Source organism: Myotis davidii, unplaced genomic scaffold, assembly GCF_000327345.1.
Source record: "Myotis davidii unplaced genomic scaffold, ASM32734v1 scaffold125, whole genome shotgun sequence".
Taxonomy (NCBI): domain Eukaryota; kingdom Metazoa; phylum Chordata; class Mammalia; order Chiroptera; family Vespertilionidae; genus Myotis; species Myotis davidii.
The window spans coordinates 3,726,484-3,751,564 of record NW_006299390.1 but is presented as its reverse complement, the minus strand read 5'-3'; the positions used below and the strand labels follow the sequence as shown (position 1 = coordinate 3,751,564).

General features: G+C 38.2%; 1 protein-coding gene across 1 annotated transcript in view; it reads right to left on the bottom strand.

Annotated features, from left to right (window-relative positions):
* Positions 1–25,081, bottom strand: part of RELN (reelin) — a gene marked incomplete at its 5' end in the record, with an annotated part of 426,427 nt that overhangs the window by 199,570 nt on the left and 201,776 nt on the right. Inside the window, 2 exons of the mRNA XM_015571214.1 lie at positions 15,036–15,087; positions 20,100–20,196. Coding sequence (XP_015426700.1) covers positions 15,036–15,087; positions 20,100–20,196 — 149 coding nt within the window. The remainder of the gene's footprint in view (positions 1–15,035; positions 15,088–20,099; positions 20,197–25,081) is intronic.

Sequence of the window (25,081 nt, the reverse complement as noted above, 5' to 3'; positions counted from 1 at the left end):
TTGAGGAATAATGATAGCCAGATGAATTATTCAATTTACTAGTAAAGTCTTATTAGAAGGGCCCAGCAAAATTGAAAATAAGCAATTTGCAAAGTAATTCAAAGTAGTCATAATCCACACAGAATATCATCCCCAAGGCACAAGTTCTGACCTCTCCATCAGGCATCATTTCTACTACATTAAAAGAAGTTTCTCAAATGTAATATCTTCTGGATCAGAAGACATTATCTTGTCTCTTTAAATTGACTTATTTCGTTTGTTTGAATATTTAATTAGATTAACACACTGCTCTTAGGGGGGAAAATATGCACTTTTATGCTTAGGAAGAAACCTAATAAAATTGTAACCTTATAGAAAAACCATAACATTATGAATTAATAAAAAAATATTTGATGGTAGGTGCATCTTATAATGTATCATATATCCTAGATCTTCCTTAATTTTTCTCATATGAGGGAAGGCTACATGATAATAGATTCAAGGATTGTTAGCATTACTGATAATTCTATTTAGTATTTTTACTTCACTTTTCAGAGTAAAATTTCCTCTAAGTAAGCTATGTTCCAGAGAGGACCTATGTAAGGACTTAAGAGAATGAACAATGGAGGCAGGCTGCCAGGTTGCGATCTGGGCTTTGACACTTCTCAGTTGTGTGATCTGGGGCAAGTCACTTAGTTTGTCTGTGCCCAATTTACACATCTGTAAAAAGTGAATACCAATAGCACTGTCTTTATAGAACTGTTGTGAAAATCAAGAAGTTAACGCATGATAAATGCCTAGAAAACAGTTTTTAGCCCATGCTATTTAAGAGATTTCAGCTATGATTCAATATTTTTTGTCTCATTTCATAAATTCATTTACCCTAGAAAAGTGAACAAATTTCTGACCATATTTATTCATGGGCTAAATATAAAATTGAGTGGAAATTCTAGAAATTCAATAAGGAAATGAACACTGAGACCTGAATGAGTTATCTGTTTGTTTGTTAGCATCACTGGTAAATGTGTTAGTGGGGAAGAGAGGAGTCTACTTGGTAAGAAAAAGGAGGTGTTCTGAGAGGATGACAAGACATATTGGTGTAAGGACATACAATTGAAAAGGTTTGTATAATTGGTAGAGTGGGGCTGAAAATTTGATTTTGCAGTTCCTAGCATCCAAAAAAAGAAAATAGAAAATCTGGTCACTTAGAGTTTTAATAGCACCCATAAAGAAAAAAATCCCAGTAACTCAAGAGAACAATTATGGTTGCTAAGAAGAGGTCTATGTGCATGCCCAATTTACAAGTAAGGAAAGAAACTGTGGCAAAGAGAGGTTAAGAAATTTACTCAGGCCCTGCTGGTTTGGCTCAGTGGATAGAATGTCGGCCTGTGGACTGAAGGGTCCTGGGTTTGATTCCAGTCAAGGGTTGCAGGCTCGATCCCCAGTAGGGATCAGTAGGAGACAGCCGATCAATGATTATCTCTCATCATTGATGCTTCTATCTCTCTCTCCCTCTCCTTTCCTCTCTGAAATCAATATATATTTATATTTTAAATTTACTCAGGGCCAAATGGGATTCAGAACTGACAGATCATACAGAACGCACTTAGCCAAGATTATGAGGTGAGGTCAACTGGCAGAGAAAGAACTGTATGGTTTGACTTCCAAATGAGTCATAGACATATAGAAAGATTCTGAATGTAAAAAAAAATACATGGCGTAAAATATATACATTGAAAAAAGCATAATTTTCCATTATGTGACTATTATTTAGTGGGAATCAGAACGCTGGCTGCAGTAGCATATTGTAATCTCCATGATGGCTCTATATGACTACTGAGAGAGGCAAAAGCAACAGAGTATTAAAAAAAGGGAAGGTGATAGGAGAGATTGGTATTTGGAAGAGAAAGGTGAAGGAACTTGCAGGAGGATATGAAAGAAGTTAGGAAATGACAATAAGTTTATCAAATGTAAACACATGGCCCTGACTGTGTTGCTCAGTGGTTTCAGTGCTGACCCATACACCAAAGGGTCGTGGTTTTGCTTCCTGGTCAAGGGCACATACCTGGGTTGCAGGTTCAATCCCTGGCCTGGTTGGAGTGCACGTGGGAGGTAATCAATCAACATCACATCAAATGTTTCTCTCTCTTTCTCTCTCTCCCTCCCTCCTTTACATTCTCTCTAAAAATCAATGGAAAAAATATCCTCAGGTAAGGAGTAACAAAATACTAAATAAAAAATAAAAAAGAGCCCTGTCCAAAGCATGTACTGTGTGTGCGTTCCTGCATTTCACAAGTGTCTTAAATCACAGGTCCTGAAGCATAGAGTCCAGACTACGTAGTTCATTTTCCAATTTGCTTAGCTTGGCACACTCAAGTGATACATATATTTTAATACAGGACAACACTGAAAAGAGAATAAGAAGTTATAAATTTCTTCTCTATTACTTAAGGCTGAGTTGGCTCAATTAAAATATTCTTAAAAAGAAATGAGCACATTACAACTGAATTAACATTGATGAAATGACTTTTACGTAATTGTTTGCTTACACTAGAAACACGCCATTCATCGTTGGGCTCTGATGGAGATGAACCTGAATGAGAACAACGTTGAACCTCATGAACCTCAGGGACTCAACAAAAGTCAGAGGGAACCTGTAATTTCTGGGACTTGCTAACTGGCGTGCTTCTGGGCAGGGCCAGTTGGGAGACTCTGCAAGAGCCGTTGAAGTTTATAATGCCCAAATACACAAACATGTGAAAAGCAGCAATTATGTGTCAATCAATGAAGCCCATAATAAGCGCACTGTAAACCTGTTCACTGTATAATAGCCCATTAACCATAATATACATGTATGGAGCTTACAAATACCTGCTAGGCAAGACGTTTCTAAAATTCATGAATTAAATGTCTTCCTTTTATCCCATCCCTCTTGGATAGTTGCCGTAAGAACAAACAACTTAAAGAATAGTTTGATTTGATGTAAAAACAAGGCTATTTCAAAAATAGAAATATCAGTAATTTCTTCTATTAAGAATTCAAGACTTACTCCCTTCCTCAGAATAATAGCCAAACAGGCCCATAATCATTTGAGGTCAGATAAACTTCAGGATCCAAATCATTTACTTAATTAAAGATTTCAGAAAGGTGATGAGGTACACATCCCATATATAACAATATTTCTGCAATGAAGTACATAAAGATTCACGTAAGTAGTAAATCAAAAATAAAGATTATGAATAGCCTTAAATAATTTACAGCCCATTATTGCTGCCAAATGAATTCAGGTCATGTGTGGCTTTGCTATCATATAAATGAAAAACAAACAAACAGGTTTGTTGTTTTTCTGAGTTTTTTTGTAATATGAAATTGCAGATTAGGAATTCGTGAGCCGATATCTCCAGCAGCCCTCTCTATTTCTTTTTACTTTTGTAGTAGAAGGATAAATCTACGGTTTTAGTCTCTCAAGACCTGGGTAGTTTTATTTTTATTTGGTTATGCCCTTCTCCACCAAGCCCAGGTCTTTTCAAAGTAAATCAGAACAGAAACAATAGAAGACTCAACTGTCCTCCTGGGGGTTCCGCAGTGGTTGCCGGTAGCAGCCTCTTTCCTTAAAGCCCTGCCTGAAAAACTAGCTGCCTTTTTAAATGTTCCACAGGGCCACGGGAGGAGGAGAGAGCTGAGTGTGCAGATTTATAGATGGAGAAAAGTACAATCTGAAATCATGCCTCTAGATTGTGGAGCTGTGCCCATAAATACTGAAGGCTCGAGGAGTGTCTGGACAGACCCCTGCTGAGGATTCTGGCAGCTCAAGGGCTGCTGCTGCCATTACTCAAAATTCAGACCTCAGGGACAGGCCGGGCTCCAGGAGCTGCATGGAAACAACAGCATTTGATATAGAAAGATGATAAAGTTATGAAACGGGTGGAATCCGGCTACTTAGAACTCCCTGCTGTGACCTGTGCAAATCTTAACAGGATCAACACATCTTTTCATCTTTCCAAGGTAGATGAATGGATCACAGAGCCACTAACCCAAGATGGTAGCGAATGGAAAGAACAAGGAATAAACGGGCAACTGCTGGAGAAGCTTCGAAAAATCTAGACACACTCCCTGGGGATATTAGGATAGGGCACTCAAGAAAGAGACTTCCCCGTTCTATGTCCTGCAAAAGATGATGAGCAACTTGAAGACACTGGTATAATAAGCAGTTCTGGCAAATTATCCTTTTTTTGGTTAAGATAGATTGTACTCAAAAGCATCAAGAAACACAAAGATGATTTGCCACTTTGCAATTCATTCTTCTTCAGAATCTGCCGCAAGCAGGTCATGGACAATTATCATACAGGTTATCAATGTTTTTTATAGTTTTACAGACTTTTGTTCAACTATTGCATTGGTGGCAGCTGTGCATGTTTATTTTCCAGTAACAACAATGATGTAGAACAATGATTAAATTATACTTAGATTTTAATTTCCTTTGCTACTGAGTTTGCCAGAAAAATCCTAAGGGCATTAGCCCATGGCATCAAAGTCATCTACTGTAAGTAGAGCAACATCTTGATAATCTGGCAAGTACAGAAGTACTACCTGATGAACTGTACCTAAGTTTAAGCATATAATAATCTAATTTCCAGGATAACTGGTTTAACATGTTTCTTAGTTTTCATGTCTGTTTTATTCCTCTCCTAGTACAAAACCTAAACTTTCTAAGAATTTATGTGTCTGTGCATAATATTTTGTAATGTGGCATACACACATGGACACACACACGTGTGGGTGTATATGTATACATATATATGTAAATTTGTTCCATTATTTAGTACATTTTTTAAAAACGTAATCAAGTGTGTACTCTGGTAGTGAGCAAGCTTCTTGCCTGATACTCTTTGAAGCAAATGGATTTTGTCACTTACTACCTTCCTGTACATCAGTTATCCCTGGAGTAATTTGGACTGTAGAGTTCAAGGAAAATGCAGTGTGTGTGTTGGGGAGGGGGTGGGGGGGGGAAATCTACCTAGAAAGATGAGAAGTTGGCCCCATGTGGGCTATTTACCACCTCTCAGAGCACTGCTGAAGTACATGCATGAAGAATGGCTGAACAGGGAATGCTGCTCTTGGCCAAGTCTCCAAGCCCCTCCTAGGCATTCTGTTCAGCGGTTCTCAACCTGTGGGCCGCGACCCCTTTGGGGGTCGAACGACCCTTTCACAGGGGTCGCCTAAGACCATCGGAAAACACATATGTAATTACATATTGCTTTTGTGATTAATCACTATGCTTTATGTTCAAATTGTAACCATGAAATTGGGGGTCACCACAACATGAGGAACTGTATTAAAGGGTCGCAGCATTAGGAAGGTTGAGAACCACTGTGTTAGTTGTTGTCCCCATGTCTGATGTACATACACATCCTGCCATGAGCTGCTTCAGGATCTCATAAAATACAAGCTCGAACTGCCTGGCCTGCACCTGCACAGAGACAGCAGCTCCTGCCTTGCGAGGCGGGGAAGGAATAAATGGTTCCTGTATCAGATAATGCTTTGTGGCAGCCTGGGCAGGAAGCATCCGGGGCCTCTCAGTCCCAGATGACAGAGATGGGAATTGTGACTGAAAGGCGCCCACAGATATGACTTTAATTAAGAACAGTTCCACTCTGCACAAGAGGAAATCCTCAAATCGCTCTTGGATCTGTCAGGAGCGAGTGAATTCAATTTTGGTAAAATACAATGGCTGAAATTGAGATGAACCATTACTTTATTAATGAAAATTGTTGGTTTAGAGAAATCAACGTGTCCAGCCAGTATCTTTGTCTCAAGAGATCAATCATTCAATTATTTGAATATAGAAACCTAGAGTTTACCACTGTTTTGCTCACCGAAAAGTCCCCTTGGGGGGAATTTAGCATACTTGTAACTGCAGAAACGTATTTCAAGGACAGTGTTGCAAGAAGGACTACTATATGGAAGTAAAATTTCCATTTTAAGCATTTACTAAAAACTGATATTAAGGATTAAGAGATGTCAAATAAAGAAGAACAGTAAAAATCCTCCAAAATATTCTCTACTTACACTAAAAACATGCTCCCTCTAAACTTGAAAGACCTCTTTTATAAAATGTAGAAAAAGAGCTGGGTTTTAAAAGTAATACCTCTTCACCTTCTGTTTTATATTTGTTTATGTTTAAAATGAGGCTACTCGTAATAATTTCTGTTTTGACTTACTTTATTAGTAAATAGGCTATTAGATGTGCAAACCTCTCTTTCTGAATAAATGGGACAGTATGTGATTTATTGTACTTAATATTTTGCCCTTTAGTCACTTCCTTGGCTGAAATCCCCAAACCTCATTAGGTGACTTCTTCCAGTTTATGGCAGATGGACAATGACCACAGGATATGAAAGGAACAGCTGTCCCCCTCCCCTTTTGTACCTTTCTCCCTTCCAGTCCTGTCCCCGCTTCCTCACTTCCAAAATATTTGTATTCCTTCCTCTTCATTGCCACTCCCATCACAAGAGAGAACGGGACCAATTCTCTTTCAAGTTATGGATTGCCATGCATTTCCAGCCACTTTTAGGTGCCCAACCCTGTGCAAGCCTCCTCCCAAGCCCACAGCGTAGAACTTTCTAGAGAGCCTCAGCTGGGAGAAACACGGGAAGAAAAATGCAGAATGTGTAGGCTTTGCCAGGTTCCCTGCCAAGCAGCCCTGCTTTAGCCAGAGCCAAGGCCATATCACCTAACCTCGGTGTTTGTTCATGCTTGGCCCACTTCCTAGAGGACCCATTCCCACCTTAGGCAGCCAGCGTTGCGTGCCATCCCCAGCAAGCTGAAGACAGCCGTACTACTCTTGCTGGTGTTCTGGCTCTGACCTTGGTCTCAAGGTCTGGGGTGGCCCCTGCCTTGTCTACTCTCTGCTGTGATGCTGACCCTCTGGGCAGTACCAGGCCTGCTCGTCAGTCACCCTCCCAAACGACAAAGTCCTGCCCCTGGACTTGCTTTTTTCCTGGACTTTCCAACAGGCTGTGCTCTCCCTATCTGCTATCTGCACACCTTAATTAGCATTCTTTGTTTTGTGTGTATGTGTTTTTCAGATGTGAACTTTCCCCCCACCTATCCTATCTAATAAAGAGGGAATAGGCAAATTGACTGCCACACCCTCACAAAGAATGCGCTGCCCATAGCCACAAGATGGCAGCACCCAGTCCCCTCAGCACTCCGGAGTCCCCCAGTCTTTTCAGCCCAGCTGAGGGGGTGGGGGTTGGCAGGTGCACAGTGCAGCTGGACCCGCCCTCAGTCCCCCAGGTGCCCAAGGCTCAGGTAACCAGGGCTGGCTGAGGCTTGCACTGCCTACAGTGGCAGCAGCAGAGGTGTGATGGGGGCACCGCCTTCCCCTGATCACCGGGTCGGGTCGCCTCCCGCCTGAGGGCTTGTGGACTGTGAGAGGGGGCAGGCCGGCTGAGGATTCCCCCCGTCCAGTGCGTGAATTTTCATGCACCGGGCCTCTAGTTGGATAATAAACTCCTGGAAGGCTGGGCAGTGCCATAGGCTTTTCTTTTCCACACAATGGATGCAGGGACATTGTGATATACATGGCATATTCTAAAGATCTCTCCTATAGAGGAGTCTTTGATCAGGAGTCCTTGATTGATAAGAAAGTGAAAACTTCTGCCTCAGGTCAAGTTCTAATATCGCCCCTGGAGTTCATTCAGCACACTCCTTGCCTCAGCAGTCAACAACAGGTATAGCACTGAGCACCAGCTTGGAACATCACTAAATCCCTTTCCTAACCCCCGGCTTTCATTAAATTCAGTTCATATTTATTTGGTTCTAGTTGTGAGCAAAACTCAGCCCTGTTTACACAGAGGGATATTTTTCACGTCTTAGCCCCCAAAGAAACATCTAAGCTTGAAAGTGGATATGCAGAAATGGCCACTGTACAAAGCAAAGCAGAGTGAGAAAGTACCGTAAAATAAACAGAGGAAGCGGGGGTTCAGAGACACAGGCTGGGCAATGGGATGAGTTTTCATGGAGGAGAAGCCATTTAGTCTGTATCAATGATCAGCTTCTTCTCATCCTGTGGTTTGCTGCTATGGCCCATCTATTAAAATGGCCCTCAATAAATATTAGTACAACTTATTTATGAATTACTGACATTTATCTTTTAAGCCTCATCAAGGTGAGTGATAATGAATTAAATATTCCAAAAGGGAAACGACATAGCATCTACCTTCAAAGTGTATTTTTATTCATGTAACAATAACTAGATATCAGTTTTAATAACTCAAAAAATTTGTAATTAATCTCAATTATCTTTTTCCTTTTTTATTGAATTTACTGGGGTGACACTAGTTAACAAAATTATACAGGTTTCAGGTGCACAATTCCACAAAACATCATCTGTACAATGTATTGTGTGTTCATCATCCCGATTCAAGTCTCTGTCCATTACCGTTTATCCTTCCTATACCCTCCTCCACCTTAATCTGTTCCCCTCTTCCTTACAACCACCACCCTGTTGTCCATATACATGAGTGCGCCTCTCTCTCTCTCTCTCTCTCTCTCTCTCTCTCTCTCATTATTTACAATGCCCAATATTTGGAAGCAATCCAAATGTCCATCATTCCACTGATGAGTAAATAAAAAAGCTGTGGTACATTTACACAATGGAATACTACTTGGCCATAAAAGAGAAGGGAATCTTACTCTTTGTAGCAGCATGGATGGACCTGGAGAGCATTATGCTAAGTGACATAAGCCAGTCAGAGAAAGACAAGTACCATATGATTTCACTCATAGGTAGAATCTAATAAACAAAATCTCAACAATTTTTTTTTACAAAAGCTTAGCAGAATTTTATAATACTTGAGAATATTCCCTTTTATTACTTAAAATAGGATTTAAGAACTTGGAGTGAGGTGAACTGGTTTTTACAAATATACATTAAAAGGGAATATGTCAACTTCAGGACGAAGAAGCAGGATAACCTGAATTATAATGACTTCCAAACCTTTATTTATTAAATTTAGATGACAGAGAAATGTTCCACATAAAAATATTTCAGTTTTGTGTCAATATAGATCATTGAGGATCTAAAAAGCATCATTATAAGCAGCCCAACTGGTGTGCCTCAGTGGTTGAGGTCATGGTGCGATTCCAGGTCAGGGCACATGCCCGGGTTTTGGGATGGATCCCCTGAGCAGGAGGCAGCCGGTCAATGATTCTCCCTCATCATTGATGTTTCTATCTCTTTCTCCCTCTCCCTTCAGGAATCTCTCTGAAATTAATAGAAACACATTTAAAAATCATCATAAGCAAACTTATTTTGATCTCTTATATCCAAAAATCTTACACTCAAATAAAATATATATTTAACCTTATAAAACATATGTATTAAACTACTTTTACCATTAAATTTTCTAAAATTCTGTTTTTACTTATATTTGTTTTGAACTCAAGTCACCAAAGATTTTGTTAGTCTCATACTTGGAGATTTCCATGTTTCCGGAAGAGGTTTTCACTATTTCATAATAAACTCCCCAAGGTCTTAGTTACCAAGGAGCGTGACTCATGAAAATAACGAGAGTCTGATTTTGAAATGCATTTCAGTAAGTTTATAGAAGAAATGAGCAATAATTCATATGAAGGTATGGAGACATCAATTTCTCCTCCCTCTGAATTAGCTGTTCTGAAAGAGTTGAGGGGGAGTCTCTCTATTGAATCAATTCCGAGTAATTAAGAAGGATATGAATTAGGCTTGAGGGAAAAACCTGCTTTCTTTATGCCGAATGCAATATAACACCTCTTACAAGTGGCATTTTATTCATTATATGTATTTGAGGAAAAATAATGCCAGATTTCTTTTCCAAATCAATCTTTCAATTTATCAATAAGAATACCTTTTTAATTTTCTAGTTTTTATTTTAAAAAATATACTCATACAAAATGAGTAGCACTCCTTTATCTCAGAGACTCTGCAGCACGTACAGTACATAAGAGAATTCAGGCTAAGAATAATTTTGTATCTCAATTTGCAAATATAAAACATTTATGATTTAATCACTTTCCTCTCTCTTAAGATGATTAAAAACAATGCAATAAAAAATATATAGACACAAACACAACATTCCAAATCTTCAGGATATTTACAAGTAACACCAAAGAAAAAATGTACTATGTCTATATATTATGGACAAATAATAGATTCCAGCTGGTTCAATGATAACAAGCTGGTAAACATATGGTTAATATTTTTGTCTACTGGCTTCACTACAAGCAGTTTTTTGGTGATTTTTCATTTCCTTCTGGGTCATGTTTTCCATTGATTGAGGTCCTCAGATCACCTCCCCCAAATCTTCTGTTGGCATGAAATGTCTGCATCACACCAATTTAGCACTGGGTTACATTCTATTATAAATGTCTCTCTAATAGGTACTTGTCATCTGAGCAAGAAATATTTATGATCAGCTACTTAGTTTGAGTCCCTGGGCTAGGGGCTGAGAATACCATGATGGACAAGACATATTTACCTCCTAAGCCAAACTATTTGTTCTTCATGGCATATGTTTTTAAATGCTTTACCTTTCATCCCCATTTGGCTGATGAATTCTATTAATCTGAAGAAAGAAATGGGCTATATTGAACAAGTAGATATTTTTTTATTGCTCAAGAGTGAAAGAGGCCATTTTTCTGGCCTCTATTGCCTATTAAATAAGTTTAAAAACCTTCAGCCGGTGCAAATGAACTCTTCAGACAGCCACAATTTTACCTGACATTGCTCATAGCTGTTCCTGGCTGGAACTTCAGCTCTAGGAGGGCACTCACATTCTCATCCTAACCTTTGCATGTGTCACTCTGTCTCCTCACTTGGAAAACTTGTGTCCTTTCCAGTGACTCATGCTGTTGGCTTTCAGAGATTCTTTTTTTTTTATTCTGTAACACTGCTAATTATATTGAATGAAACTATGAGTCTTGACAAGTAGATACATAGTCTATAGCATGCTGCCAAAGATAAGAGCCTATGACTTTGTAGGACCCAAGTGTTGTGCCTGCCCCCTCCCCAACTTTCCTCCAACGAATCCATAAGAGCAATCCTTGCGGAGACTATGAGCCTAGAGACCTTTGCTACTACATTAACAATATATTAGGAACAAGCTTGGCAGACTAGTGGTAAAAATCCCCCTTAACTTTAAGAATTCCCATGTATCCTTAGGCAACATCTATAATTCAAGAAAAAAGACTCCCTGAATTGCTGTGCCCTGCAAGACCTAGCTGGGGTCTGTCACCATGGGACCTGTTCACATGCCCATGTCTGCTTATCACCATCTGGCCGTTCTCTAGGGGGTTCACGCTCTGTGCTCATCCAGACCTTCGACCACACTCCCAGGTACTGTGAAAACATTTGGTTTTCTCACTTCTCTGTCTTTTCATTGTTCAAGTTAGCTCAGATCAATGCTGGATACACAGCAAATATTCAGTGAATTCTTAAGTGGATGACAGATACAAAGCACTACTAGCCCTTCCCTTGGGCACAGTGCCCTGCCTGGCAAAACAGAGTTTGGAGGCATCTGTAAGATAATGGTTTACAAGGGCATCATCCCAATTTTTTCTTCCTATCCCAAAGGAAATCTAAAGGAAATGGGTAAATGCCCCCAAGGCTACAACCATAAATTCCACAAGTTGAATCTAATGAATCAAGTGAGGATTGTAAGAGATCAATAGCTCAGCACAGAAATAGATATGAGATATTTCACTGGAATGGAAAAATGAAAAGTTCTACTGAGAACATTTTGAGACACTTTTCAAGATGATTTAGATGCTGATAACGTGATAAATTTCAGTTTATAGAACTGCATTCTTAAGATGCTTTAACTTTAAAATTCATTTAGATCAGGCAGTTTGTATATTTATGTGTGTATATGTGTGTATGTGTGCAGGCATATATGACATATACATACACACGTATATATACAGACTATCTTGGGAGGGCATTGCTGCATTAGGACGATGGAGTTTATTTGAGATCCTCCTTAGTAATTCAAGAAATTTCTGTATACACATCTCTGAGGTACTTGAGATTCTTGGGTAATGTTTGTTATGTAATTGAAAATGTTTACAAGAGCAATATAAAAACATCAGAGCAATAGTTTATTCAATTATGGCTATATATGCATATACACATAATTCATCATTGAAGCCAAAAGTAATGATAGAATCCCCTAGAAAATTTCTATGTTACATCTGAATTATCACACCAAACAATAAACATTGAACATCTTAAAGGACTTCCTGCCCAGCCAATGTGTTCCAGTGGTAGAGCGTCAACTTATGAACCATGAGGGTGCTGGTTCAATTCCTAGTCAGGGCACCTGTCCAGGTTGTAGGCTTGATCCCCAGTGTGTGTGTGTGGGGGGGGGGGGGGGGGCAGGGTGTGCAGGAGGCAGCTGATCAATGATGTTTCTATCTCTCTATCCTTCTCCCTTCCTCTCCCTGGAAAATCAATTTAAAAAAAATATTTTAAAAAAGAACTTCCCGAGGAGTGACACTAAATGTGACAGACAATATTTAACCACATTACGAGTACAGATTTGGAGAATTCCACAATACACAAGTAAATATAAAATGTTGAACTAGTGATGTACAGTGTCTTTTGTAACACACTCGATATAATTTTGAACTGACTGTAAAGGCAATGGCTACCTAACTGTGGTTGTTATTTTGGTATTTGGTTATTGTGGGGCTTGGAAAGCTCAGAATGAATACACCCAATGATGACATCTTTAAAAATTGTGTGCGTGCCCCAGTCTTGCCTTCATACCATACACAGAAACACCATAACGTGACTCCAAGCACTCATAATGAGATACACAAAACTGTTGCTGCAAAGTTCTGCCCACTATCCTCTATTTAGCACCATACACCACACAGCTCATGGTCTGCTACTACATTGTTTCTTAGCCCCCCTAATCTGTTTAGTTCCCAAGAATTTTTATTCTCAAAATTCAGTAAGCAAATTTCCCAATGAAGTCCCTCAGCAGTAAGTTATAATTTCTTTCACTAAATATTTCCTGTTGCATCCCAAACAATGACATGCTAACATTTCACTTTTGATTCAAAAGCTGACACTCAAAAATACTTTCTAAGTGTATTTTTTTTAGTTATAAACTTGATCTATCTATCTATCCTTTTCACTCTCTCTCCCTCCCTCCCTCCTTCTTTCCTCCCTGACTCTGTTTCTCATCAGACTTCTAACCAAAACATCAAATCCATGCTTTAAATAACAAACAACTCTCTGGCCTGTGGGCTGCAGCACTCGTAGGGAAATCGAGGGCTCTTGCTAGTTTCATGTTTGCGTCTAGTTCCAATACCATGGGCAGGGTGCTTGTTCTGAGTTTTGAGTCTTGGGTACCAAACACTGTATTCTCTGAATAACGCCCCTGTTTGGCCCTTTTTCATCATCTCTATCGTTCATGGTAGAGTGCTACTGAAAAGTGAGGAAATAAAGAATCTACACCAGTTCTACAGTATATTCTTTACTATTTACAAAATAAACAGACCTTTGTTTTTCCTTTAAGGATGGATAATTTAATTGGTGCTGGATCTCTCTGACCTTGAACAAAAGTACAATACTAGTAGAACTGTGATGCATGTATTTTAAAGTGGTTTCTCTTGTGTTCTTTAATTGCTAGAAGATAATATTTGAAATTAATATTCATTTCTCTAACAAAAAGGAAGAATGAATACTCAGAGTACAGATAAACAGGAAACCATTACTCAGCTTACTTTTTATATTCACAGCCTAGTGAGTCTAAATGCATCTGTCCTGGTTAAGGACCTCTGAGTTACTTGCCTGTCATGCTGGAGTTTTAAAACTTCATTTTTGTAGCACCAGAACTTTAAAACAATAAACTGTACTTCTTATGATTATAAAAATATCATGTGCATGCTCATGATAGAAAGTTTGTTGATAATAGATCAAAGAAAACATTCAAACAGACTCATTATTTTGTTTTGACTCATACTTTTTCTGCTGACTGCACATGGACTTCCAAATAGTCTGTAAGTCGTTATAGGTGACATTATCAATGTGCGAGGGAAATAACACACACTGTAGCCAGGCAAGCAACACATACTACATATGGAAGCTGAACCGAGTCACACTGACAAAATAGTGACAACTATGTGACTGGAAGAAAATTGTCCTTAAATACAATCAAGAATACAATTGTTCTTAAATACACAGTGGGTCCCTGACGGTGAGGACATGGATTTGTAACTAGGACTAGGAGGTCATTGAAGGAAATAGTCCTTTCACTAATGGTGGATCTCCAAAGATGGAAGGGTGCAGACGGTAGAAATTTGAGGATGCTGACCTGATCCTCGTGTCAGGAGGAGGTTTCCATGTGATGGCACCAAAACCAATAAAGCCAACCTCCATCTAAAAGGCAGTATCTTTCTTTACCTAGAACATTCCCTTTGGAAACTTATAGATATTATTACTATACACCTATGAAAATTAGAGTGGAAAGTAATCTGATAGACAGCAAAACTATAAACACTTGATTACTGAATGCTTTAGGTAGGAATTTGTAGTTTTAATACAAAAACACTTAAAAAATATTGCCAGATACAGTCATTTTTTAAATTATCCACATCTGAATGAAACAGATTATTTATGTCAAACATGAAGCCCTAATTGTTTCTCTCAGCCACCAAAAATGATCTCTTTCATTACCAATTAAGTAAGAGTGCAGGAAATTGAACAGCTTTCAATCTTAATCTGAGCAAAACATAATTAGCAAGGTAATTCTGCTATAACAGGATGTTTTGGATTGTATGTATCATTTAAAATATCATTGGTCATAGGAGAGAAGTGGGAACAGAATGTAGCATTTCAACATTTTTAAAAATTTCACTTTAAAAATATTTTAAATTATTTACTGCAACGTTGCGACTTACTCTTCTCTAAATTTAAAAGCATTTGGCAATGCAATCCTGATGGTACACAATGAATAAAACAAACATTTCCAAGTTAAATTGCTATAATTGCTAAAATCACTTACCGATGGAAAATTGGAGTACAGAGGCTGTTGTTGTATTAAGGCCTGTGGTGATCTAGAAAAAGGAATATATACCAAAATAAGACAAGATAGAGAGGAGGAGAAAATGGTGAAAGACACCCAGAGGAGGGGGGAGGGAAAGAAGAGGAAAGGAAGAAGCCATAAACAGAGGTTGTATTTGTCCAGTGGTTAGTTTACTTTTACTGAACTGTCTGAACACAGATCTATCTTGTTTCTCTGTGGGAAACAAAGCTGTGAGATCCTGACTGAGACACTCTAACTGTGTTTCTTACCATATGCTGAACACTGCTTGTAGGCAACCTACCAGATCATCGTAATCTTGTGTGGGCTCTAACACAGCCCCCTCCACTCACACTACCACCTCCCCTCCATCCTCCATCAACAGATCTGGGACCCAAAGCAAATGTCATAAAAAGGTTAACAACCCAAAACTGGGAGGTAAATTAAGACCAAATGAGGAGAAAAAGATTATTTTGAAAAGTCAACAGAATTACAACAGCTAACAGGTACAGTATTTCTTTTGGGGGTGATGAAATGTTCTAAAGTTGATTGTGGCAATGCTCACATAATTTTATGAATAAATGAAAAATTGTGAATTGTATGCTTTAAAGGAATAAATTGTAGAATATGTAAAGTATTTCTCAATAAAACTGTTATCCCCCCCAAAAAAGTAATCAAATTATGGGCCTAGAAATATCCTTCCTACACAATTCTATTATTTCCCCTTAGTTTCATAATTTTCCCCTTTCTGAAAAAGAAATGGTGCATTAATTTAAAAAAAAATTAAATTGAAAAGTTTTTTACTTATTTATTCTTCGGAGCACTGACTCTGATCCATACCAGCTCAAATGAAATGAGAATTAAGATTCTCATTTTCAACAACTCTCTTGTTGGGTTCTTGACCCTGTAAGCTAAAAGTGTGGGGCACCTCCCATCGCTGGACCCTAAAAAATAGAAAGTGTGTAACTGTGTTTTCAACCATGGCAGAAGCAGTCGGCTGTCTTACTTTGACCTCTTAGACGCCACAATGACATTCTGGCCTCATCCCTGCACTTTGTTAGACCCCGTGTGATTAAGTCCACAACTGCAGAAGGGTCCAGAGATGCCCAAGACATGAATTGCAGTGTGAGTTAGTGGACAAAAGAGTGAGCAAGCCTCTTGTTCTGCCAGATGGAGCTGAGATGTGAATATCAAAAGATTCTGCTTCCGCAACACGTTTCGGAAAGATGACTGAGCGTGTGCTTCACATACATGGATTAAAAGTTAATGAAGCAGGAAGGGTGAGGAGGAAAGGGCAAGGGAGGCACTGTACAAGTTGTCCAGCTATCAGTATAGGTACCAGCTCCTACTTGCTTTTAACCCCTGCAGAAATCACTGCTGTCAAGTGTCAGAGGAAATTCTCTATTTCATCTAAATCCCTCATTATCACAGATTATCTGCTCAAGGAAAGCTGGGCCACCATTCCCAGGACTCTTATTCCTGCTCCATTCCCCTCACCAGTCATGAGAGTAAAATGCCCCAGTAGAGTATTCTGTAAGCAATCCTTATCAAGACTCCTTTAAAAGAAATCTGTTTGATTTTCAACGTTTTTAGAGTATGTCCAACTATTTGCCCTCACAAGTTTCCACTTGAATAATCTGATGTTAACGTTCAGTGAAGCACAGGGAAATTTAAAAATTGTTTCACCAAATTTGAATGAACATTCTTCACCACCCTCTGGTTTTATGTAACTGAGTAGATTCCTGGATGAGTGATGAAACACTCCTGAATATAAGTTCTTTGAAATGATGGTATTATATAAGTTAAAAGCACCATGGTTATTGCTACTGTCGGTGCATTAAATATACTAGAGAGTCCTACCCTGGTGGTACAATAAATGATGCTTGTGTCAACTGCGTGATCAAGTCCCACAGCTGTGACCTCTGCTAGCAAACAGCAGGTTGCTTGAATTACTGCCAAATTTCAGATTACATGTGCTAACTGAGGGTGACCCTAGACTTGGATTAGTCATTGATTCTACATTTTTCCCTTCTTCACCAGGAAAGCTAAGGACTGGTAGAGTGGTTGACTCCCATTTCTGTACATTTACCCATTTAGTTTATTAGTAAAATTCTCAGCTATAAGAAAATACAGAAAAAATGAAGAGAAAAAAATAACTAAAGCATTTGCCTATAAAATGTATTCACCTTTATTTTCCTCCGGTCATTATAAATTACTTATTGTTCTTGAGTTCAAATATGTAATTTTAGTCTGCAGAGCAATTAAGCCTTTATATCTGACATTCTGAAAACTAAAGGGCCTCTCAAAGGGCTTTTGGTAAATAATACAGCAACTATGAATGTCTGGAAGAGAACTTTTTTCCCCTATAAACTCTTAGTAATCTTAAACGATCAAATAGACTCCAAACTGTAGAAAACTGGTATGAGACTAAATGAATCTGAAGAATTCACTGCAGGCTGAGGCTGTTTGTTCTGTTCTTCTTCCTTGCAAATTTTTATTGAGTTTGATCATGTTTTAGCCCAAACTCACCCTTGTTGCTAAAAGGTATTCCCAAATATGAATAATTCAATAAATAATTTCTTTTTTAAATGGAGGGTAACATAACTAATTTTGTTTTAAGCTCTGAGAAAGCACATTTTCTCTTAAAGGAGTGGGTAAGTCATTCCTTGTTAACTTTATTTCAGACTAGCGAATGAATAGAGTTAGCTGCCAGCACCAGAAATATGGAGACTTCAGTGAGCTGAATAAATGGGCGAGGGCCACACAGCACAGCAGCAGTGAAAGCAGAAATGTACGTGTGCCTATGTGATAACAGAGGCTGCCTCTCACTATCTCTGACTAAAAAATAAATATATAAAATAAATGAAACGGCCATTTGACTAAATTCTCAAAATGGAAATGCTCTTTTTCATTTTAAAAGACAAAGTATTAGCCTCGTAAGGGTCTTTGCTTGTGGTTCTTTGTTTCACAACTTCAGTAAGAATTCGATTTATGAAAATTAAGAAGGCATATTTTTTTAAAAAAAGTTTGAGGCTAATAACTTCCATCTGTTCTCAGGTAGAACAATTTTGATTGGACTCAATTCTGAAGCACCATACAAATCTTTGAATTTGCGTAAACATAATAGCATGGTAACTAACACCTGAGTTCCTCACTTTTCATTTGATCTGTCCTCTGTAAACACAACTGGGGTAATAAGTATATATTTGCTCCTGGGACCCTAATACAGCATAAAATTATTGAAAATTAAAACTGCTACTGTGTTAAATGTGACTGTCATCCCTATCTTTGTTAATGTATCTTCATTCTATTGCCTTTGAGTCCACAACACAATTTATCTTAGGGAAAGTACTTACAATGGGAATACAGATCTGCAAATGCTTTTTTTGCTTTCTTGGATGAGGAACATTATTTTGAAGATTTTCTTTTTCAGTTGAAAGGCTTATCTCACATTAATTATATAACACAACTCAAGACGAGTCCATTGGATGTATAAACTCTAATGTTAAATAAATGAGGATATAGTGAAAAATCAGGATCAAAATTACATGGGATCAGAGTAGACACTTTAGTTTTATGCTATAGAAATTGTTCATTATATTCTTAGATATGTTTATTTCCTATTAATCAATAGAAAGAAAAAAAGAATTTGCCAAGCATTTCCATAAATATTACTGAATGGGAGAACATTCTAAAATAGGCATTTATTTTAAGCTCAATTAACTACGATAAAATTTTAATTTTGTTTTAAGGTTTAGAGAAAATTAATTCAGTCATGGTACATTATTTTAAATGTACTAGCACATCTATTTCTTTCAAGAAGTGCTGCAGTACCAGTCACATTTGTCTGCAGGAATACTGTACCACCGTGTGAGCCTTGAATTATGAGCATCTATTATTTTAATTTACATCCAATTAATTCTGTTTGTGTTCTAATTTCAACTAAAAACTCTTCAATTTATCAATGTTCTGAGGCTCGTATCTTTAATAAATTAAATGTATCCATTGCCATAAAAGGGGTACTCAAGCAGCATAAAAAAAGAACCATGTTATAAAAATTAATTGACTTTCACATTTTTATAACTAAATCTTCTTTTAATTGCCTAGCTAGGTTCCTCCCCCCTCCAGCGCCCCCCTCCCTTTTTCAGTATGGAAGCCAGTCATTTGACCACTTTTAAAGTTAATGAGCTTGAAATACAATGTGTGACATAGGGGTAAAAAGTATAAACTGTTATGAAAGCCCCATGATAAGGAAGATGGGGAGAGAAAAGGAGAAGCACTGAAGTCCAAGTCAAACGCAGAAAAGCAAAGCAGAAGAGATGTTGTGAGAAGAGTAGGAGATGCAAAGGAATTGGGCCAGAATAATGTAATGTTTGCCCTATATCCACTTTCAAGAATGTGAAATGAACTGCTCTTCAGGCCAAAACGAAGTATCAAGGAACAACAGGCTCAGTAGCCACGTGCTGCTGGCTCCTGGTTTCACTGTTTTCAACTGAGAATGCTCAAGTGTCATTTCACATATAATCTAAGAGATGATCTTTGGCAAGCTAAGTCTCATCACTATTAATTAAAGGAAAGTAATTTGCTCTTGAACAATTCTGCATAAACCACAAATTTTAAAAACTGGTTTATTCACTGTACTCTTTCACTTTAAAAAATCATCAAACGTTTTTCTGATTAGGGAACACAGTTTAAAAATCATGTGACCAAATTGCTCATCTAACATTTCTGGCTTGTGAGGAGAAAATAAATTTAGAAGTAAACCTTTATACAAGAACTTGTGAAGTCATAAATTATTTAAATATGTATAGATAAATGTGTAATATATGTCATATGTCACTCATATTATGTCCATATTTTCCCTCTTTTTAGTGTGGAAGCCAGTCATTTGACCACTTTTAAAGTTAATGAATCTGAAACATAATGTGTGACATAGGGGTGAAAAATATAACCTGTTACTAAAAGCCCCATGATAAGGAAGATGTTGGCAAAAGCTTAGTAAAGACGATGTATTTGGAATAATGTACATAGATAACATGTACTTACCAATTCTCTTGGACCATATGGCTCACAGAAGGTGACAGCATTGCCGTGCATAATAGCGCCGCACTGTTCTCCAATCTCACAGTTGCGACATTCAACCCTGTGGGAACACAGAATGCATCCCCGGTCTGAGAACTAAGTAGCACAAAGTGGTTTATTGCTCAAGTAAAGAAAGATGTAATAGTTATTGCTATTTAGTTCATATCAACATTTTGAGGAAAGCAAATGTACTGTGCCATGTTAAGGAACCATGAAACCAGAAAGACTTAAATTTAAATCCCAATTCTTTAGTTACTTGCCGTGGTGGGTAATTTCCTTAACTGCCAAAAATGAGGATAATAATACCGATGTAAACTAACATAGTTATTGTGCAGATTAAATGAATGTATAAAAAATACAGAGTACAGAACCAATCTCTTAGTTCTTAATAATGGCAGATGGTATCATCAATAATTATATATAATATATATGTTCAATACAAGGATGTCTGTAAATATTAAAAATAAGCTAAGTAATATATACTTATATAATGACCTAAAAACTGGTATCTCTGAAATCAAAAGATGTTTTACAAATTATAAATCTTTTGAGATATAATTAGTATAAATGTTTAAAATTATTGTTCGCATTGTTCTTAAATAAATTTGCACGTCTAGAAAATATACCATGCTAAAAATAATGGAATCAGACTATATTTAATTCACTTATTAATATGAACTATACACAAATTCTAATTCAAGCCCAGTTTGGATACTGAGTTACTACATTTACTTTGCAAATGATTTAAGTGTCTGCTTTATTACTGTAAAATGAAGTGCTTAATATATCCTTAGGATTTATTATGATTATGATTTCAAAAATAAATGTATCCATGTTTTTAGTAGAAAATGGATTTATGAATATTCTAGAGTTGACTTTGCATATTTACAGGAACAGTCACAATGGTCTGCATCGCAACATTTCGACCTACCATCACTACATACCTAACACGGAGAAAGATAGATGTTTCCTCTGTCTGAACCTCAAACCACATGAGAGCTGTATTTCATGCAGAGAGAACATTTTCAAAGACTTTCACATTCCAGGTGCCAAACATTGTGGAAAGAGCACTGTGCCCTTTGTTTGGGAGATCACTGCATTATGCTCGTTCAGCATTTTGCTAATTTTAGAGAGAGTAGGAACACCCATCAAAGTAGGAAGACAAAAGTGTGAAGAGGTGTCAGTTACCCCATAAATCTTAGCGGCAGAAGCAGAGTGAGTCAGAAATTGGCAAATAATGGTATTCCCTATATGTATATTGCATGAAATAAATGATTGTTCTCATTCCAATCTTTTGAGCTGTGTTCCTACACCAGGAGATAACAATGCCACGAACCTTTGATTTTTTATTTTTATGCTTTGTAGAATAAACAGGGAACTATTTCTGGTAGGGAATTTACAATGCTAGCATTACAAATATCAGTAAGATTTTAAAATCTTCTCTGATTACTGTGAAGCAAGATTCTAATAAATGTCCTTGACATGAGAAGAGATATAGTAGTAACTTCATAAGGGCAACAAACATGTCTCTTGTTCACCATTTTATGCCTTGCATGTTGTATTCCATAAAAATCTGTTGAATGAATGAATGAATATAAGACAATTTCATGAACAGAACTATTATTAAGGCCTGAGGTCCAAAGCACTTAGAATAGTGCTTGGCACATAGCAAGAACAATGTAAGTGTTAGTGTCTGAGTTATTTTTATTATTACAGATTTCCACCATTTTCATCCAGAACTGGTATATTTGATTTTTCCTCACAGAGAACCTATTACATGAACTTTTTACTACTGTTTTTCTATTTTTAAACTATACATTATTTTTTTCCCCAAGGACTGTGATGTGATAAAAGTACAGAGATGGAGCACAAATATTATAGTGGGATTCTCACTTAGTGATATATGAGGATTTTTTGGCTACAAGTCATTGTAAAATGGCTTGAAAGAAACATCAACTTTGACAGGAAAAAAAAATTGAAAGAATGTTCACCTCTCAAAATGGCTATCTGCCATTTTCCCCCAGTAACTCTAAACTAAAAACATCACTGCTGATGTGAAATCCAAGGTCTAATGTTGAAATTCCCATAGCAATAATCCTACCTATAAGTATTGATTAGCAGTCCCCAAATCAACTCTATATCAGAAAAATAATATCTGTATAAAACATATGTATTACATCTCCCTTCCCCCATAGTTTGGATTAAACAGAGTTCAGGTACAGCCTAGACACCTGTATATTGTTTAAAGGTGATTCTAGCCCTGGCTCAGTGGATAGAGCATCAGCCTGCAGACTGAAGGGTCCCAGGTTCTATTCTGGCCAAGGGCACATGCCTGGGTTGCAGGTTCGATCCCCAGTAGGGGGCATGCAGGAGGGAGCCGATCAATGATTCTCTCTCATCATTGATGTTTCTATCTCTCTATCCCTCTCCCTTCGTCTCTGAAATCAATAACAATATATTTTTTTTAAAAGGTGATTCTAACATAGATGGCCTACAGCCTGGCATCAAGGAAACAGTGAATAGACAACAGATGTTTGGTATGTTTGGAGAATCACTTCTATGTTGTGGAATAACAGAAATTAAAATACTAGTAAAAAAAAAAAAAAAGCAAACAGATACAGCCTTTCTCTGCATTTGGCTTAACAATCCCTCTAGACCAGTGGTCGGCAAACTGCGGCCTCTTGAGTGTGGCTCTTCCACAAAATACCACGTGCGGGCGTGCATGTACAGTGTGATTGAAACTTCGTCGCCACACTCAAGGGGCCAAAGAGCCGCATGTGGCTCGTGAGCCGCAGTTTGCCGACCACTGCTCTAGACCTTTCTCTTCTTCACTGTGCTTTATAGCTCCAGAAACTTAAAATAAAACTTCTAAAGGCATTGGTGCCCTGTTGAAACGTAAAGATTTAGAATTATCAATATTTAGAATTACTCACTGTGTTGCTGCTACTTGGAGGCACAATGGCTTCAACAAGGATTGATGGAACAAATCTGTCAGCTTCCTGCCAAGGTCTTTTCTGTCCTTTCCTAGAATTTCTCACAGTCTAACTGCGATTGTCAACAAAATTTATTATAATTTAAACCTGAATGCCCATCCCACTCTTAGCTGCCAATGGCGTTATTGATTCATTCCTCATTCATTAATTCATTCTTGAAATTAACGAACTTATATTGAGGGCCCACAGGCACTGTGGTGAGCTTTAGTGGGACAAAAACAAATAGAACAGTGTGAGTTCCTTCCAGGAGGAAAGGCAGAGAAACAAGCACACAATTGCAATATAGGGTGCCAATGCAATGATAGCTATTTATTTCATTCAATTATGTACCAGATACTCCAAAGCCCATTAAAATCTCTCAACCACTCGATAAGATAGCTGTCTGTGTCATTTTACTAATAACTGAGCTTCAGAGAAGTTAAGCATTTGCTCAAGTCACACAGTTGTGATTTGGACCAAGTGCTTGCTAATTCCAACAACCCTCACATTTTCCATGGCTCCTCATTCCTCATAATAGGAGTACCCTGGCTGTGATGGTACCTAACTCAGACTGAGGAAGAAAGGGAAAGCTCCTAAAGGAGGTGGTCCCAGAACTGGTCCTGAATGAGAACTAGTTACCCAAGCAAAGAAGAAAGGTGAGTTGTGATCGGGCACAAAGAATGCAGAGATTATGACACACAAGAACTGCTACTTCTGTGCATTAGTATGGTTGGAATTATACTGGTTCATGAAGAAGGTGGCGAGGGATGGGGCTGGGAAGTGGGAAACAGTACATGAAAGGCTTCATGGACCAATTACCAAGTAATAGGTACTGTACTAAAAACTCTACAAATAATGCCTCATTTAATTTATGTAAAACCCCTCCCTCTATTTTTTTATCCTCATTAACTGAGACTTAGAGATATTAAATGATCGTCCAAGGTTGCACTGCTTGAAGTTACAGAACTGGAATTCAAACTCCCAATATCCAACTCCCGTGGTCATGATACAACCCCAACTTTTAGGAAAATTTCTCCAGCAAATGATGGAATGGAGGTAGACGAGACAAGACTATTGATGTAACACAAGCAAGACATAATAGTGCTTGAGATAAGGTGGAAGTGGAGAAAAGTGGGCACACTCTAAAATATTGCTATTCAATAGAAATATTAATGTGAGCAACAGGTAATTTTCAACTTGCTAATGGCTACACTAAGAAATATAAAGGAACAGGTGATACTAATTGTAATAATATTTTATTTAACTCAATATATTTAAATTACATGTTAACATTTAATTAATGTAAAATTATTAATGACATAGTTTATATTCTCTGTTCATAATAGGTTTTCAAATTGAGAGGTGTATTTTACACTTATAGCACACCTCTGTTCTGACTAGTCACATTTCAAGTGCTCAACAGCCATGTGACTAGTGGCTACTATATTGGACAGCATGATTCTAGAGAATTACAGAGCTTGGAGATTGCTCTCTGGTTATGCTGACAACTGGAGATGCCCAGCTAACAATGATTATTATATAGTACTAGAGGCCCGGTGCACAAAAATTTGTGCTTTTGGGGGGGTGGAGGGGTCCCTCAGCCCGGCCTGTGCCCTCTCGCAGTCTGGGACCCCTCAGGGGATGACCACCTGCTAGCTTAGGCCCGCTCCCTGGAGGATTGGGCCTAAGATGGCAATCAGACATCCCTCTGGCAGCCCAGCAGCCCTCGGGGAATGTCCATTTGCCAGCAGGGAGCAGACCTAAGCTGCAGTCAGACATCCTTAGTGCTGCTGAGGAGGCAGGGGAGGCTCCCGCCACCACCGCTGTGCTGGCAGCAGTCAGCCTGGCTTGTGGCTGAGCAGAGCTCCCTCTATGGAGGGGGAGCACACTGACCTCCAGGGGGCAGCTCCTGCGTTGAGCGTCTGCCCCCTGGTGGTCAGTGTGTGTCATAGTGACCAGTCATTCCCAGTCTTT